The sequence below is a fragment of the Balaenoptera musculus genome, chromosome 12 (genome assembly GCF_009873245.2).
Source record: "Balaenoptera musculus isolate JJ_BM4_2016_0621 chromosome 12, mBalMus1.pri.v3, whole genome shotgun sequence".
Taxonomy (NCBI): Eukaryota; Metazoa; Chordata; class Mammalia; order Artiodactyla; family Balaenopteridae; genus Balaenoptera; species Balaenoptera musculus.
In genome coordinates, this window is record NC_045796.1 from 29,677,060 (window position 1) to 29,694,246 (window position 17,187).

At 44.6% G+C, this 17,187-nt stretch overlaps 1 protein-coding gene across 4 annotated transcripts in view; it reads left to right on the top strand.

Annotated features, from left to right (window-relative positions):
- SGK1 (serum/glucocorticoid regulated kinase 1) overlaps positions 1–16,619 on the top strand; it is a 112,216-nt gene extending 95,597 nt beyond the window's left edge. Inside the window, exons 1-12 of one of the 4 annotated variants that reach the window (XM_036871343.1) lie at positions 7,949–8,120; positions 10,970–11,045; positions 11,766–11,841; positions 12,252–12,356; positions 12,459–12,542; positions 12,643–12,774; positions 13,044–13,156; positions 13,511–13,634; positions 14,087–14,182; positions 14,658–14,813; positions 14,918–15,007; positions 15,393–16,619. In XM_036871343.1, coding sequence (XP_036727238.1) covers positions 8,087–8,120; positions 10,970–11,045; positions 11,766–11,841; positions 12,252–12,356; positions 12,459–12,542; positions 12,643–12,774; positions 13,044–13,156; positions 13,511–13,634; positions 14,087–14,182; positions 14,658–14,813; positions 14,918–15,007; positions 15,393–15,560 — 1,254 coding nt within the window. In that variant the 5' untranslated portion in view covers positions 7,949–8,086 and the 3' untranslated portion in view covers positions 15,561–16,619. The other 3 variants (XM_036871342.1, XM_036871340.1, XM_036871341.1) reach the window with 3 other exon arrangements.
- The last annotated feature ends 568 nt before the right edge of the window (positions 16,620–17,187 follow it).

Here is a 17,187-nt window from a genome sequence, read left to right on the forward strand (position 1 = left end):
ATGCAGGGCAATCATAGAAGGCCAGGAAGAGACCCTGAGAGCACCACGCTGCCTCTCTGACTGGCCTATGCTTGTTATCTCTTTCTTTAAAGAACAGTTCTTAGTCAACTGCCAAGGCTCATGAATATGATCAGTACAGCCCCTAAAACACCTGGGGAGGTTCATAACGGGAACAGATCAGAAGGCTTTTAGATGACAACAGAAGTAAAGTATCATGAAACCTAATGCGACTCTCATTTGTAAATTCTATCTTTATAGACAGCAAAGAATTTTGGAGCAAAGGAGAATTTGAGGGGCAATGTAAGGAAAGAAAAAGGAGGATACATTTTTCTGACTCGTTGGAAGATTCATCTGTGGTCCTTGGAACACGAGGCTAAATTGACATTTTCCCAGCCTGGGCAGATGAAAACCTAGATGGCTACCCTCCCGATGGTTTGATTCTCTGAACTTGACAAACTATCCATTGAATGTTGTCTGTAGAAAAGGGCATCTACTTTAGTTCTCTTGAAAAATGGTTATTCAATATGCTTGTTTAATGATCCCATTGGGCCCAAAGCCTTGATTTCAAAATCTTCATGTACCTCATGTATAAAATCTAGTCCCTCAATTTTCTGAAGCAACTGAGTAGCATAATATAATATGTAATATAATAGTTAAGCCTGAGTGGGGGGTTGTTTGGTTTGATTTTGTCTTGCGTTTTACAGGGAGGTGTCAAGTGACTGCTGGGGAAACATATACCCTTGATTATTTGGTGAAGGGAAAAAAACCTAAATTTGGTTGAGAACAAATCTTATGCCCAACAATATATAAGGGGCATATTATTCAACCATTTCATTTATTAAGCATTTTCTATGGATCAGGTACTCTTTGGGGCACCAGGGATACTCTGGAGAATAAGATAGGTACTATCCCTGGCTCACAGAGACTACTTTTTAGTTGGGGGAGACAAACAACAAGCACTCAAAAAGTCAGCTAATAAAACTAATATGCAAATAACGGAAACCGAATAAGTGACACTGTGTAAGTGATGTTTGATTGGAGCCTGTTAGGCAGGAGAGAAACCGGAATTGTTTGTGTTATCTGGTCTTCAGGGAACTCAAGGTCCAGGGAGTCACCTGAGATTTAAAATAGTAGCACAAAGTCCCTGACAATGGAGGGAGGGGAGAGACATGCAAAGGATTAGCTGAATGTAGAGCATTATTATAGGAAGTCACCTGAGGGGCTTCTGGGCCTTCAGAAGTTCCTTTTCAGATTTATCTTTTCCCAGATATCACAGAACTGTACAATCAATATTAGAGCTGCAAGAGAACTTCTAGCACATTCACTTGAGAAATGAATAATCTAAAGGGTTCAACATGCCCAAGTCTGTATTTTAATGGCATTAAGGCATAGCAGGGCCTTAAGGAAAAGTAGAAATATCTGTAAGCTTACCTTTGCTTTTGGGAAAGCGCTGTTCAATTTAACAAAATAAATTCAGACTTTGCCCTCCCTGAGTTTAGCAACGCTGTCCATCTCGGGCATCCTTGTTAGACCCAGGACTTAGCACGGTGTCTGGCACAAAAAAGGTGCTCTGTGGAGGCCTGAAGGATTAAAAATAATAGGCCACCATCAGTTGGTGCTTGTACCTCTTTCTGTAACTGAAGGATAAGCTAAACGACCTAGAACAAGCATCTTCTGTGCTGCTGGCTTTCTCTGACCTGCTTTCAATGATTCTACCCTCTCAACAGGCCCATATTTACATTCTATTATTTCCCATTCACCTTGAGCAATTAAAAACTCCTCTGGTTTAGCTTTTGGCTTACTTTCTGCTTTTTCACCTTAAATTTAACTTTTACTTCAAACCCTTGGTAAACACGCACTTATTCTGTTATCATGGCATTTAGTTCTTTACTGCCTGTTCTGGAACATTGTCTGTGTGGAGACCAAGAGAGGAGGGGGGAGTCTGAAACACGAAGAGGATCACCTTTTCAGGCCTTTAAAGGAATTCCCATCCAACTAGTCTGACCTTGACCCAGCAGATTAAGTGGCCCACACTGTTTCTGCTCTTTAAACACAGCACATAACCGTTATTATTTTGATTTGTTGGAGTCCTTTGCATTACATGATGTGTTCTGTTTGTGGCTGTGATATGTGTGGAGTGGGTTAAGGAACATAGACACATTATATTTTCTTTTTTCTTCTTTTTTTTTTTTTTAAGATATGTCATATTTTCTATGTGAGATTCCAACTTGAGTCAGCACTTTAAATTCTTAATTTCAATTACTTTTCACAATTTACATTAAGTATTAGTATCCCCATTATACAGATTAAGAGATAAAGGTTTAGAGAATACCTTGTCTAAGTTCTCACAGGTAATGAGCCTCAGTTGTAGCTGACTTAAGTGTACTGCAAAGATCTCTATCCTCAGCACATTACTGTCACTGCCGAGCTTGCTGTGGGAGGTGACATAAAATTTTTTTTTAAAGTTGCTTTACATAAAAATGATGCCATTCAACCTTTTGCCAGCCACCCGTCCCTCCTGGTTTTCCCACTACTAGTTACTATGACGTTTATCTTATTTCGTTGCTGCAATTTGTAGGCAGGCTTTACAGGAAACAGTCCGTAAGGGTGGCCTGAGCTTCTGTTGCTTCTTGCTAAATTAATTATAGGGTTAGAAATGGAGTCGACTGGGGAGAGATTTATTTACCCTGAGTAGATGAAAGCTTTCGGGTTTCACTTTAGTTTGGCAAAAGATGTCCGCCGGAAATCCAGACTCCTTATTTACATATCGGCACTTTGTAAATAAAGTTGGGGTGAAAGAGAGCCCTTTATATTGTTTTCATGTCTGTTACAACTTTAATACGTGTGTCCCAAGACGAATTCGGCCTGCAAAGAAATTCCAAGCCCTGTGCTGCCTGAATTCTGAGCTGGGCTGCGAGGCACATCGGGAAAGTAGGTGCGTATGAGGGTTCATCCTGGGCAGAGAAAAGGGAGTAAAGCCCGAAGCCCTCTGACCTGATCCTTGCGACAACACCTGACATTTTATCATTACAAATTAATTTTTTAAATCAACCAAGGCCTTTTAAAATGCAAATGCCTAGCAATAAATGCCCAATAATAAAGCTATGTCAATAATATATAAGGCTCTCAGAAAGGACTGATAAAGTTAACCCTGTTCCCTCATCATCAGCCAATCAGAGAACTGTGCACGATCTCCTACCCTGCGACACGCGCCCCCCACCTGGCTTTTAAAAATGCTTTGCTGAAACCCTTCGAGGAGTTCGAGGCTTTTCAGGGCATGAGCCACCTCGTCTTCCTTGCATGACCTTGCAATAAACCTTTCTCTGCTCCAAAAAAAACCGAAGTAATAATAATAATAAAATATAAAGCTTTCAGTAAGGCCATAGTCCTCTTGAATTTAGAAAGTCACAGATAATATTGAATTTTGATTTCAAAAATTGTCCAATTTATTCCTGAATTATTTTTCATAATCATACAGAAAATACCTTGGATGTCATTTTCCAGGTCAATCCTGAGAGCCAAATATAAAGCTGTCAGATATGTGCTATTCCTTACCCTTCATACTGTATTCTAATTGACAGTCATTTTTTACTTTTATTTCTTGTTCATTGGATTATGCTACATCAGACATTGACAGCGTTATAAAGATGGGGATAAGGTGAGTTTTCAACCCAACATAGACCTGTTGGTTTGTTCTAGATTCCCATTCCTCCCATGTCAAGAGCTGCCACAGGCCTCCCTTCTTTAATTTATTCCCTGATTAAGATTAAAAATTTACTACAAAACCATGTCTGCATCCTACCACCAACTGCCCTGTGGCCTGACTTTCCAGAAGGGATAGGCATAGAACATGGTGTTATCACCTCTGACAGATCGCTAATCCCTATGCTGGATTAAAACTATGCTTGTCTAAACTTTTATCCATCTTCCAACTACATAAATTTCCCCATTCCAACTTCCAACATTTCCTTATGTGTTTGTGTGTGTAAATTTGTTCATTTTCAATGAGGTAGGGGTAGTGAAAAAAAAAAAAATGCAAATACCCTTTGAAGGAATCATAGCTGAGTGATCAATCACATTTGGTTTGAATTAACTTTTCAAAACACATTGGAATGTTTTCCTTCTTAAAAGGGATTTTCCTTGGTGGTTTTTAGATCTCTTCACAATAGGGCTCAGTCTACCTTTGTAGGTAATTCCCCACCTGCCTCTCACCAGGTGAGATCATGTTTACCACTGTATCTCCTGCATCTAGTGCCATGTCTGATGCATAGTTCTAGAAGAATCTGTGGATGAATGAATGAATGAGTTCCACCGTGCCTAGAGCTGTATCAGACACAGAGGTGCCTGTGCAGGCTAATAATCAGCAGTCCTTCAAACGGGTATGTTTTCTAAGACATTATTAATTCCATATTTATTGGGGTGGGGGGCAGTGAGAGGAAGAGAGGAGAGGCAGATTTGTGTCAGCTAAGATTTTTTTTTTTTAATATTTATTTATTTATTTATTTGTCTGTGTCGGGTCTTAGTTGTGGCATGCGGGATCTTTAGTTGCGGCGTGCTGACTTCTTAATTGAGGAACGTGGGATCTAGTTCCCTGACCAGGGATCAAACCCAGGCCCCCTGCATTGGGAGCACAGAGTCTTAGCCACCAGACCACCAGGGAAGTCCCTAAGATCTTTTTCATTTCACTTGAAAGTGCTGTTATCCACTTCAGCAGTAGCAGCAAGAGAGCTATGTACATTTGCTTGTGTGTAAGGTCTGAGTAAGGACCATATTTCCAAATTATTCCAGAGATACTACATAGCACCTTAAAATTTGGTGCTCATACTATTTCCTCTGCCTAGAATGACTTTCCCTCTTTTGTACCTAGCTGGCCTTTCCAGGATCAGGCCAAATATCTTTTGTGTGTGGAGACTTTCCTCAACAATTCCAAGTCTGGGGACTTCCCTGGTGGCACAGTGGATAAGACTCCATGCTCCCAATGCAGGGGGCCCAGGTTCAATCCCTGGTCATGGAACTAGATCCCACACGCATGCCACAACTAGGAGCCCACCGGTTGCAAATAAGACCCAGGGCAACCAAATAAAAAAATAAATATTAAAAAAAAATTCCAAGTCTGCTGCCTCTCCCCAGTAGAAAATTCCCCTCTCTGTTGTTCTATGGCAGATTGCTCAGACCTTTGTTTTAACACTCATCGTGTTGTACCATAATTCACGTGTGTGTCTCCCTACTTAGAATGAGTGCTTCTGTGAAGTCAGATAACCAGATTACTCATATTTGTGTCCTTTGATCTTAATATTTGTACTTACTTGGTAAATGCCTGTTAAATACTTGCACGAATGAATAAATGGAAGGGAGGGGAGGGAGTGGGGCAGGAAGGAAGGAGGGAAGGAATGAAGGATGTATCAGTTCAACATCTCCTGCGATGATTAGCTAACAGCAGGGCTTTGAGGCAGTTAGCATTAGTGGGAAGGAGGATGGGAGGCAATATTTCAGAGTTTGTGGGACCAGAGAGTATGCCACTGCTGTGGGTGGGAAGTGGCAGAGGCATAGGAGTCAACTTCAGTGACAAAGAAAGGTTACTTGAAGGAGATAAATCTGGTCCTAAAAGTAAGTTTTGTTACCTCACAATTTCGCCTATCATCTGTCCAACTCAGAAGAAAAATAACAATAATTGCTTAATCCTTAATAATGAAAAAATGCTGTTAGAGAAAACAACATAAGGTCTGCCGAGTAGACAGCTACATGTAGATTATTTAACAAAACCCTATTCCAAGATTCTTATAGTGTATAGTCTTGCTTATTCAACACAACTGCCTTGGGAAAAAAATAAGCCCTGTGTAAATAAAGCATGTTGTTTTGTGGGTTTTAATAACTCAACACTATTATTCTAGGTAATGTGTTCTCTTAGTTATCTGCTGTATCACATTCCTAACTCCTTTATGCATGTGAATTTTGACAATTATGAATAGGGAAGGTAATAGTCACTATAGAACCTGTGTTCTATAAATAGACATTTAACCACCATTGCTAGTTACTGATCTATAACAGCTATCCTGAATTAGCTCATTTATCATCATCATTTTCTATTTGATGAATACTGTAAAAAAAAAAACATGCACTTGGTGACAAACTTCAACAAAAGCTGATCCATTTTGTTGCTCTCTAGAGTAATAATTATGTTTTCTGGCATTTCTATGTACTTTCTTTGGACATGCCCCAGGGAAAAGATTTTCTATGCATTAACCAATAAAACAATAAGTATGGCAACCTAAACGGTGCAGCACAGGATTGTTATAGAATTTATGACAGTTTGAGCAATACAAAATAATCATATTGCCCTGTTATCAATGGAAGACATTTTATCTAAGGAATGAAGACTAACACAGCTGACACATTAAAAAAGTAGCCCAAGAGGGGAACTTAATTATTTTGCATGTTTGTCAATCGCAGATGTATTAAAATGGGGGAAAAAATACCATGATATTTTTTTTAAATCCCTAAGATTTATATGCTTTCATATTTAGGCTTCTGAAAAGAAGATAAATCATTTTAGAAATCGATGTTAATATTCTGAAACTTGCTTGTCAAACCCTGATCTCATTTTATATTGACATGAAAACATTTTAACAGTAAAAAAAAAAAAAAGTTAAGTCCTTATATTTTTCAAAATATTTTCTCTAATATGTTGAGAAGTACCAGGAATTTGTTTTCTGCGCCTTTAAAATTAAACGGAAAGAATCATATCTTAGTAAAGCTTTCAGGTGGTAGTATTTATAGTTCATCATTAAGGAAACATTTTATTTAATCACTAAGTAGAAAAGCTAAAATAATTTTCGTATTAAAATACACATACATTGGAAACTGTTTTGTTTCAGTGCAAACATTACATCTTGGTGAATAATTCCCATTTGAGAGTTTGATTGCGTTTTCCCAGTATGAGGAATAAATGAGACGATTGGCTTGGGGGAGTGGGGAACTAATTAGCGTATCTCATATCAAGCCGTCTACCTATTTTCTTTGCCCGCACAAGGTATTGTAGAGGAATTATCTGGAACTGATTAAACCCCAGGAGAGAAGTGGGGGAAAATCATAACATTCGGGAGTAGTTCTCCCGGAGAACGCGAGCGCCCTCTAGCTCGTATTTACAAGCAGATACTGGTGACGTAACTCGGGCCACTTCGCCACCAGGGTGTAGGAGGGAAGGGGCCGGATTTCTCCCGGTAGGAGCACTCTCTGAACCAAAGAAAGAGGCTGGCGACAGGAAGGAAGAACAGATCAAGCGTTTGAATAGCAGCCACAGGACAACCTAAAGCCTGTGAAGAGTTAGGCGCGCGTCACACACAGTTCCCCCGCGTACCTCCCCCCACCCCATACACCCGCCGCCGTGTGTCACCTTCCTGTTCGGAAGTCTTAGTAGGTTGCTGGGACAGAACAGGGGGCTCCTGCTCCACCCATCAGGTATCCGGTTGGAAGAAAAGCCAGTCTCAACAACTTGATTCTCTCCGTTAAATGATAAGTTTAGCAGAGCATCCGTCTCCAACGGCTGCACATTAGTGTAGGGGGAGGAGGGAGCACAGCAGACCATACTTTTCTGTTCCAACCACAAATCATATGGTTGTGCCTCTTCTCTGTTCCACTTAGAGCCCTCTAACTTAAATTCCACGTTCCTCCTGGAATGCGAGCAGAGCCTCTTTGAGAAAATGAACTCTGTGCATGTGTTTTGAATTTTTTCTGGACTGATTTGTGATGATAATCAGTCAAGTTACGTTTCTTGTGTGTCTTGCTGGGGGTGTAATAAACCCAGGGCACTGATGACTGTAATTTTCTAGATGATGTTGCAACGAAGGGAATAAATGGCCCAGTGTTGAACTTTGCAGCTTGCTCCCTTCCTGTATGTAAATTGCCTTTATATAAAGTGGGGTTCATAACAGAGCTGGGACAGCCGCCTCTGACTCGTGCTCCCTTGTCATCTCAGCTTCCAGCCCTATCAGGCACATAGCAGGGAGGCTACTCCAGCCATAACTAAGCTCTACCTCCAGCCTCCAGAAAGGAATCCCCAAGCTTCATATCCTAGGCAACCTGAAGAATGAAAGAGGAGGCTATAAAATCCCCTTTGAAAGGTTTGTCTGCTTTTATTAAGATAATTTGGATGAAATGGGTAAAACAAAAATGCTTCAGAGGATTTGGGGTTACTTGGCATGGGGAGGGCACAGGAGGTGAGTCGCTGGAGGTTTCTTAATCTAATGTTTAAAAAACAAACAGGCAGAAATCTTGGTGCAGTTTGGTGTTTCTGGTCATTCTTCAAAAATGTTGCTCTCTCAAAAGGGGAAGGAACCGGCTGGGAGCAGGGCTGGCCTAGGCTAGTTGAAGTGGAGCGTGGGATACGGGGGTACTGGCAATAACAAAGTCATGTTATATGAAGAATCCATGAAAGAGGAAGCAGAAATGGGCCAGTTACAGTGATTTGGAGTTTCCTAAACCTTGCTTTGGGTTGGAGTGTCAGTTTCAGGGAATAGTAAGTGCTTTTTAAAGAGTGGGTGCTGAGCAAACTTTCCCAGCCAGTCTCCAGCACAGAGGATGTGTGTTCTCTTCTGCCAGTTTGAGGCTGCTGTAAAGCAGTTGAGGCTACAGATCACGTTAAGGCAAATAAGGTGGTTGGTTTGCGAAACAAATTCCTGCCCAGCACCAAAGAAAAACCGCTTCACATGTATTCTTGGTTTGACAGGTAGTAGTTCGGAGTGTGTCAGATCCAGTAGGCAACCTTAAATGGCAGGGCCGCTGGCAGCAAGGGGTCATGGCAGGGCAGGCACCGCAGACATCCCTGACAAGCGCCAGGTACCCGGCCCTGCAAACTTAGTAACTTGCAGCCCTCTCCCCACTCCTGGCCCAGTGGGTGTGCTCGTGGCTTCCCCGCCGGCGCTGGCGCGAGTCCTCCCACCGGCGGTCAGACTGCAGCTCCCGGGCATCTCCCAGCGGCGGGGTTACTGGAAGGCACCGCTCCGCTGCTCTGCAGAGCTTCCCTCCCTCCCTCCCTTACTTTCTGGAACGGAGGAGGCTCCCGGCTAATCTTTCAGGAGTTAACGAGTCACAAGTTATCTGGGACTTGAGGGAAAGAGCGAGGTGGTAAACCTGTAAGAAGACTGCGGGGTCAGCCCTGAATTAAACCGGAGGAGGGGTAGGGAAGACGAGCACAAACTAAGAGATTTGAAGACAATGGGATGCGACCTTGCAGTTTTCAGGTCGGGGAGCGGGAGAGGGGACCTCGGGAGTCGACGATGCCTGGGATGCCGACTCCGCACCGCCCCAGGGTCACGCCAGGTCTGTCCCCTAACTTGCCACCTCCTCACGTGTTTTTGGCATGGCGGGGATTAAAAAGGCAAGGGGAAAAATGACATGCGGAAAGGACAGAATGTTCCCAAAGATTACTTTAGGGAAAAAAAAAAAAAGTGAAATGCAGATTTTTTTTTTTCCTTTAGTGCAGAGACGAATTTTATTTCCGCCCCCTCCCCTCCACATTCCTGACCTCTCTCCCTCCCCCTTCCCTCTTTCTTTCCTTCCTTCCTCCTCTTCCAAGTTCTGGGATTTTTCAGCCTTGCTTGGCTTGGGCCAAAAGCACAAAAAAGGCGTTTTCGGAAGCGGCTCGGCCGTGCACAAGGGCCATTTGTTTGTTTTGGGACTCGGGGCAGGAAATCTTGCCCGGCCTGAGTCACGGCGGCTCCTTCAAGGAAACGTCAGTGTTCTCTGGTCGCCCTTGCCCGCTGCGCGCCCGGCCGCCGCTGCCCATGGGGGAGATGCAGGGCGCGCTGGCCAGGGCCCGGCTCGAGTCCCTGCTCCGGCCCCGCCACAAAAAGAGGGCCGAGGCGCAGAAAAGGAGCGAGTCCTTCTTGCTGACCGGACTGGGTAAGCGCCGCTGCGGGCACGCGGGGGGCTTGTCTCACCAACTCCTCCACTAGTTGCTCGGATTGGGCGAGAGGGGCTGGGTATTTGGGGTAGTACCAAGGATGGAGAGATGGGGAAGGGGTAGGAGGGCGGCGGGAACCCGGGGACGCGCCGGGCGCTCTGGCCCCACGCTGGGGCCGGAGATAAGGGCGTGCGGGGCCGCCCTCCCCCGGCACTGCCGCCCTGCGCCCGAGAGATAACCTCAGCTGGTGGTGCGCGGCCGCCCGGCGAGGGCTGCGGAGGCTGCCTTGCGGATTAGGGGAGAGGGTCGGGGTCGGCGCCAGGGCCGGGAGTGAATCCGAGCTGAGAGTTTGAGAAGCCAGAGCGGGCACAGAGCCACCCCGATCGCCTCGCACCCGGCAGAAAGCGCTCTGATTTCCTGATGTGCCGCGACTCTGATTTCCTCGCAGGACGGAATAAATGAGAAAGGTGGAAAATTACCCCGGCCGCTCCCTCCCTCCCCACCCCCTCCGCCGGCGGTTTCCCCCTCTCCGGCCCGGGAGCCGAGCGAGGCCGACAACAGCCCTGCGCCGGGCCCTGCCGGGGCGGTCACCGCGCCCCCCGCGCCCCCCGCCCCCGCTCCGGGCTGGCCCCTCTCGCCGGGGGCAGAACCGCCCGCCGCCGGCCGCTTTGCCGCCGGGCAAGTCGCGCGGCAGCCGGGGGCGGGGTCGCGACGGGGCCGGGCAGTGCCGCCTCCTCCATGTCTTGTGGGTCCCGCCCTCGCGGCGGCAGAACGTATATAAAGCCGGCGGCGCGGCCGGAGCGCAGCGTTGGCTGAGCCGGTCTCCCGTGTCTGACGACTCCTCGTGCTCCCTCTGTGTGGTGATGACGGTGAAAACCGAGGCTGCTAGGGACACCCTCACTTACTCCAGGATGAGGGGCATGGTGGCAATTCTCATCGGTGAGTGTAGGAACACGACTGGACTTCTAGGTTACGCCAGGTGGAAAGTTTTGAAGGTCCCGGATCAGACTGGTGTGCGTGGCGTCGGATGTTACAAAGCCGTCTAAACGTTTCTCCTCTAATTCGCAGCTTTCATGAAACAGAGAAGGATGGGCCTGAACGACTTTATTCAGAAGATTGCCAATAACTCCTATGCATGCAAACAGTAAGTTTGGTGGGGCGACGTGGGGAAATAAAGATAAGTAGGGAAGTTTCCATTTACCAGCGGTAAAGACATCCTCATCAATATATTGATCAGGAAGCCTACGACTTACCGAGGCTGGGGATCCCTTTTCTCTTTAAGTTCTAATTATTTCAAACATTTAAAGCATTACAATGAATTTGCTGATTTGGCTTGTTCTGGAAATGCAAGATAAGATTTTCTTTTTTATACATTTGTTTATTTCTGGCTGCGTTGGGTCTTCGTTGCTGTGCCCATGCCTAGTTGTGGTGCGCGTGGGGTACTCTTTGCGGTGCGTGGGCTTCTCATTGCGGCGGCGTCTCTTGTTGCGGAGCACAAGGGCTCTAGGCGCGCGGGCTTCAGTAGTTGTGGCGCAGGGCTTAGCTGCTCCGCGGCATGTGGGATCTTCCCGGACCAGGGCTCGAACCCGTGTCCCCTACGGTAGCAGGGGGATTCTTAACCACTGCGCCACCAGGGAAGTCCCGATAAAATTTTCATGTTTGCCTAATTCACCCCCTCTCTCCTTGAAGAACAACCCTCTGTGTTTATCATTTTGGCTATTATTTTTTCTCACTGAGTAATTGATTTGGGTGTTTTTAAACACTGAGTTCTCTGGAAAGGTTGAGCCAGAAATTCACTATTGGTGTTGGTCTGCCCTCATGTGGCGAGTTAGGATGTTCAACGTTGTTCCTTTCTTCTCTGCAGCCCTGAAGTTCAGTCCATTTTGAAAATCTCCCAACCTCAGGAGCCTGAGCTCATGAATGCCAACCCTTCTCCTCCAGTAAGTGTTCTCTATTCGTGATGCATCAGTGGAGGAATCTTATAAATGAGTCAGTTAGTTTGCCTATGTTGATGAATTATAAAGTAGCAGTTAGTATCAAGGCAGGAATGCCTCGTTGGTTCATGGCAAACAAGTGACGTAAGCACTTAAGTATGAGTCAGTGGAGTATTTTAAAAGACATATTTCATAAAAGTTATCTGCTTAAGAACAACACGATTATATACAATTTCCATACTCTCATTTGAAATATTCGCATGTATGGATGAAAAGTAGTTTGGAATGTGTTTATAGATGTCTGAGCACCTGCCCCTGTCATTTGCAGATGTACCACCTTTTGCATTGCCTATACTTTATTAATCGCTATCTTCCTTTGAAGCAAGGATATTAAAAGAAAACCTTTTATTTTCCAGCCAAGTCCTTCTCAGCAAATTAACCTGGGCCCATCATCCAATCCTCATGCTAAACCATCTGACTTTCACTTCTTGAAAGTGATCGGGAAGGGCAGTTTTGGAAAGGTAATTTCGTATCTGAAGCTCTCATTATTTATAGTCTTTCATATGCTCATTTTACATCTCCCTGGATGTGAACAGGAAAATGATTTTGAATTTAAATTTCAGGTTCTCCTGGCAAGACACAAAGCCGAAGAAGCATTCTATGCAGTCAAAGTTTTACAAAAGAAAGCGATCCTGAAAAAGAAGGAGGTATGAGATGGCCTTGGAGATAGACATTCAGTAGACATTACCTTGCGATCTTGGCCCCACGTTAAAATTTGCCACTAAATCTTCATTGTCCTTTTTCTAGGAAAAGCATATTATGTCGGAGCGGAATGTCCTCCTGAAGAACGTGAAACACCCTTTTCTGGTGGGCCTTCACTTCTCTTTCCAGACGGCTGATAAACTGTACTTTGTCCTAGACTACATTAACGGTGGAGAGGTGAGCAGAGGGGATGGGAGCCGACCCCTGGCTGTCCGTGCATAGCCTGCTTTGTTTTAATTTGAGAGGAAAGTTTTTAAAAAGATAATTAGTGGGGGAAAAGTTACCAGATTTAGTATTTCCTTTAACCTGCCAGCTTTCAGATAGTTTATAAACTATTTAGGGCCACTTCCTGCAATTGTCCTCTTTAGCTATATATGTCAAGACAGATTCAATGCATTGTCCTGGGTTTTTGGCAACCCAGGCTAATTCTGCTCTATCTCCTACAGTTGTTCTACCATCTCCAGAGGGAGCGATGCTTCCTGGAACCACGGGCTCGGTTCTATGCTGCTGAAATAGCCAGTGCCTTGGGTTACCTGCACTCCCTGAACATCGTTTATAGGTGAGCCCAAGACCTCTGAAAGCTCCCTTCCTTGTGTAAAGGAGACATAGCCCGGCCTTTGACAGGGCCTTAACATAATTTGTGTTTAGGCACAACTTGGTCACCTAAAGCCAGGTCCCCAGCATGTGACCCATCTTTTGACTCCCTGCCACGAGGGAACTAGCCAATGAGGACTGTGCCTCATCCAGAATAGATGAACAGAACAAGGACTCCCTTTTAGATTCACTAACACAACTACAGTGAATGTAAAGTGCTCCTAGTAGCCCTAGTAATGATCTTTACGGAGGATTGCTAATGCGGTGAAATTAACTTATACGACTACTTTTCTATTCTTTTTTTTTTTTTTTTTTACAGAGACTTAAAGCCAGAGAATATCTTGCTGGATTCACAGGGACACATTGTCCTTACTGACTTCGGACTCTGCAAGGAGAACATTGAACACAATGGCACGACGTCTACCTTCTGCGGCACACCCGAGGTAGGCGAACTCTTGATTGGATGCCTGGTCCACCCCTTCCTCCAGGAAGGGATCACTGCAGTGACACTTTTAACTGCTGAAAAGAGTAAGCTGTTTTCGGAGATGTTTTAGTCCAGTTCAGTGCAAGTAAAATACACTGGCTGTCGGAGGCATGAGAAATTCCAAGGCCTCACGTTGCTTTAATTAAAGTGAGCTGTTTGTAAGATCCACACTATAAAAGGTTTCTAAACCCCTAAGTAAGATATCTTAGGAGGGCCCAATAGCTTTCAGAATATCAGGACATGTAAGTGGCCAGTCAGCCTCAAAGCCAGCAGTTTTATCAGGAAGTAGTTTAAAGAAATATATCCTCCAAGTGGACCCAGGGTCTCTCAGCCCTTTCAAAGTGCATGCCTGGTCTTGGGATTGCCTGGTTTCAGGGGCTCTAAACTCTCTTTTCCTGGTCTGTCTTTCAGTATCTTGCACCTGAGGTGCTTCATAAGCAGCCTTATGATAGGACCGTGGACTGGTGGTGTCTGGGGGCCGTCTTATATGAGATGCTGTATGGCCTGGTGAGTAGCCCATTGAAAATCGTGGAGTATTGCCCTGGGTTGATACACTTCTCCCTAGAATGTAGTTGTAAAGCTCCAGACTTATCTGGGCACACAAGCCCCATTGCAGACCTGATCATCACGTCTTGCCCTCTATCAGTAAGCTTATCAAATGCGGATGAAAGAGGCATATTGGTTAAGCTATAGGTATTTTAGGGTAAACCGTTACCTAGTGGATTTTTTCTTTTGTAAGTTCACATTTTACTAGGTGTGACCACACTTAACCTATGTGAGCGTGAAAAACATGGCTTATTAACATCTACCCCCTGATAAGGGTGGCAAAATATAGACACTTAAAAATCCAGGGTAAAGAAAACCTATCAAGTGATAGACTTTGTCAAAACCAGCTTCATATATTACGTTTAAGTCTTTCTTGGTAATGGATGCTCTCCAAAACTTCCAATTAAGTAGTAAGTAATCTTCCTGCTTCTTTCAGCCTCCCTTTTATAGCCGAAACACAGCTGAGATGTACGACAACATTCTGAACAAACCCCTCCAGCTGAAGCCAAATATTACAAATTCTGCAAGACACGTCCTGGAGGGCCTCCTGCAGAAGGACAGGACAAAGAGGCTTGGTGCCAAGGATGACTTTGTGAGTCATTTTTTCCTCTCCTCCTGGGCTGTATGAGTAGAGCACTAGACCTCACTGCCCTTCTTGAATTTCACTCTTCTAAATTTGTGCTTCTTTCTCAACAGATGGAGATTAAGAATCACGTCTTCTTCTCCCTAATTAACTGGGATGATCTCATTAATAAGAAGATTACTCCCCCTTTTAACCCAAATGTGGTGAGTATCTCTCTCGTGAGTGTGCACAGGCCCAAAGGGCATTTCTTTAAGTTAGAGTTGCTGTTGGTAGTGGTGGAAGGGGAAGAAGGGCCCTCAAGGAATAACTTGGCATTCGTAAGCCATTATTTTACCCACAGAAAAAAGTAGAACTGTTGTCCCTACAAAGCTCACATTATTTTTCAACACATTTTATAAATTGCAGTAGCAAAAGACAGAAAGTAAACATTATCCTCATAGTTTAAACTTCGTGTGGCCTTTGGGTTTTGTGCTGGAAATGGTTGATGATGGTGGAAGTTGCCGTATGGTGCCTGCATGAGCATTTCCCTTTCTTGCCTCCACTGTGAATTCTTGACATGGCGTCTGCTTTCTTCCCTTCCTGCGTCAGAGTGGGCCCAGCGACCTGCGGCACTTTGATCCCGAGTTTACCGAAGAGCCGGTCCCCAACTCCATCGGTCGGTCGCCCGACAGCATCCTCCTCACAGCCAGCGTCAAGGAAGCGGCCGAGGCCTTCCTGGGCTTTTCCTACGCACCTCCCGTGGACTCCTTCCTCTGAATGGTCTTAGGGTTGGTCGCGAAGGATTTTTACGGGCGTTTTTGAAATGTTTCAGTTAGCCTTTTGGCAGAGCTGCCAGCTGACAGGACATCTTAGAAGAGAATTTGCACATCCCTGGAAGCTTGCACATCTTGGCAATCTTATTGCACACTGTTCGCTGGAAGCTTTTCGAAGAGCACATCCTCCCCGGTGAGCTCGTGGGGTTTTCCTTATTCTTCCTTCCAATGTGGTGCTATCTCTGAAGTGAGCAGTAGAGGGCCGTCCCAGACAGGTGCAGTGGTCTCATTCGAAGGAGGACGCTTGTTCTGAGAAGGAGCTTCTGAAGGTCTGTCCCGGGCCGTGATGTAACGAATCTTATGAAACGTGCCTTTTCTGATGAGATCGTGTTAGCTCCAAAGTTCTTCCTGTTGCCGTGTGTTTCCATTCTGTTTTTCCTTGTGGACTTCCTGTGTGATGATCAGCCGTATGAGTGTGGTATGCTTGCTCACAGAAGGACTCAGTTATAAGCATCAATGTGACACTTGCAGGACACTACAACGTGGGACATTGTTTGTTTCTTCCATATTTGGAAGATAAATTTATGTGTAGGCTGTTTTTTTTGTGTGTGAGATATAGTTAATAACTAAAATTTATCGAAAATGGTCTTGCAATGACTTGTATCCAGATGCTTAAAGAAGCATTTGCTGCTACAAATATTTCTATTTTTAGAAAAGGTTTTTATGGACCAATGCCCCAGTTGTCAGTCAGAGCCTGGTGTTTTCATTGTTTAAAATATCACCTGTAAAATGGGCATTATTTATGTTTCTGTTTTTTTTGTTTCTTTTTTGCATTCCTGATAATTATATGTATTGTATAAAGAAAGTCTGTACATTGGGTTATAACACTAGTATATTTAAACTTACAGGCTTGTTTGTAATGTAAACCACCATTTTAATGTACTGTAATTAACATGGTTATAATAATGTACAATTCTTTCCCCCCTCCCTACCACACACCTTTTTGTGTGTGTGATAAACCAACTTTGGTTTGCAATAAAACCTTGAAAAATATTTGCAGAAATTGTGCCATGTGTGTTATTTTGTAAATTTCAGTGAAGGGGGCAATAGTAGATCTGTTTACAATTTAAAACCAGGGAAATGCTGCTGTAATTTACAACTCAGTGGCTTGATGCCTCCCATAGCATCAACTTCTGACTCTAGGAGGGAATAGGGTGGCCTTAAAGCCAATTATTACTTTTTTCCTTGGTGGGAGACTGCATTGCATGACTTGCAGGATCTTAGTTCCCAGACCAGGGAGAACCCAGGCCCCCTGCAGTGGAAGCACACAGAGTCCTAACCACTGGACCGCCAGGGGATTCTCTAAAGCCAATTTCTATTTTTGGGCTTCTCAGTAGCATTTTATGACGTCAGTCATTACCCATAAATCCATCCAAACAAATCCTTGTCAATTTAACTCTCTCAAGGACAGCCATGAAGTAATGTTCCCTATATTTATGGCCTGCCCTGTGAAGTTGGCTGTTTGTCTGACATTTGGCTTGCCTGAAGTAACAGGTAATTCTTTCAACAAATACTTGGTGCCTTCCCTGTGCCCAGGCTCTATTCTGAGTGCTGGGGATAAAGCAATGAGC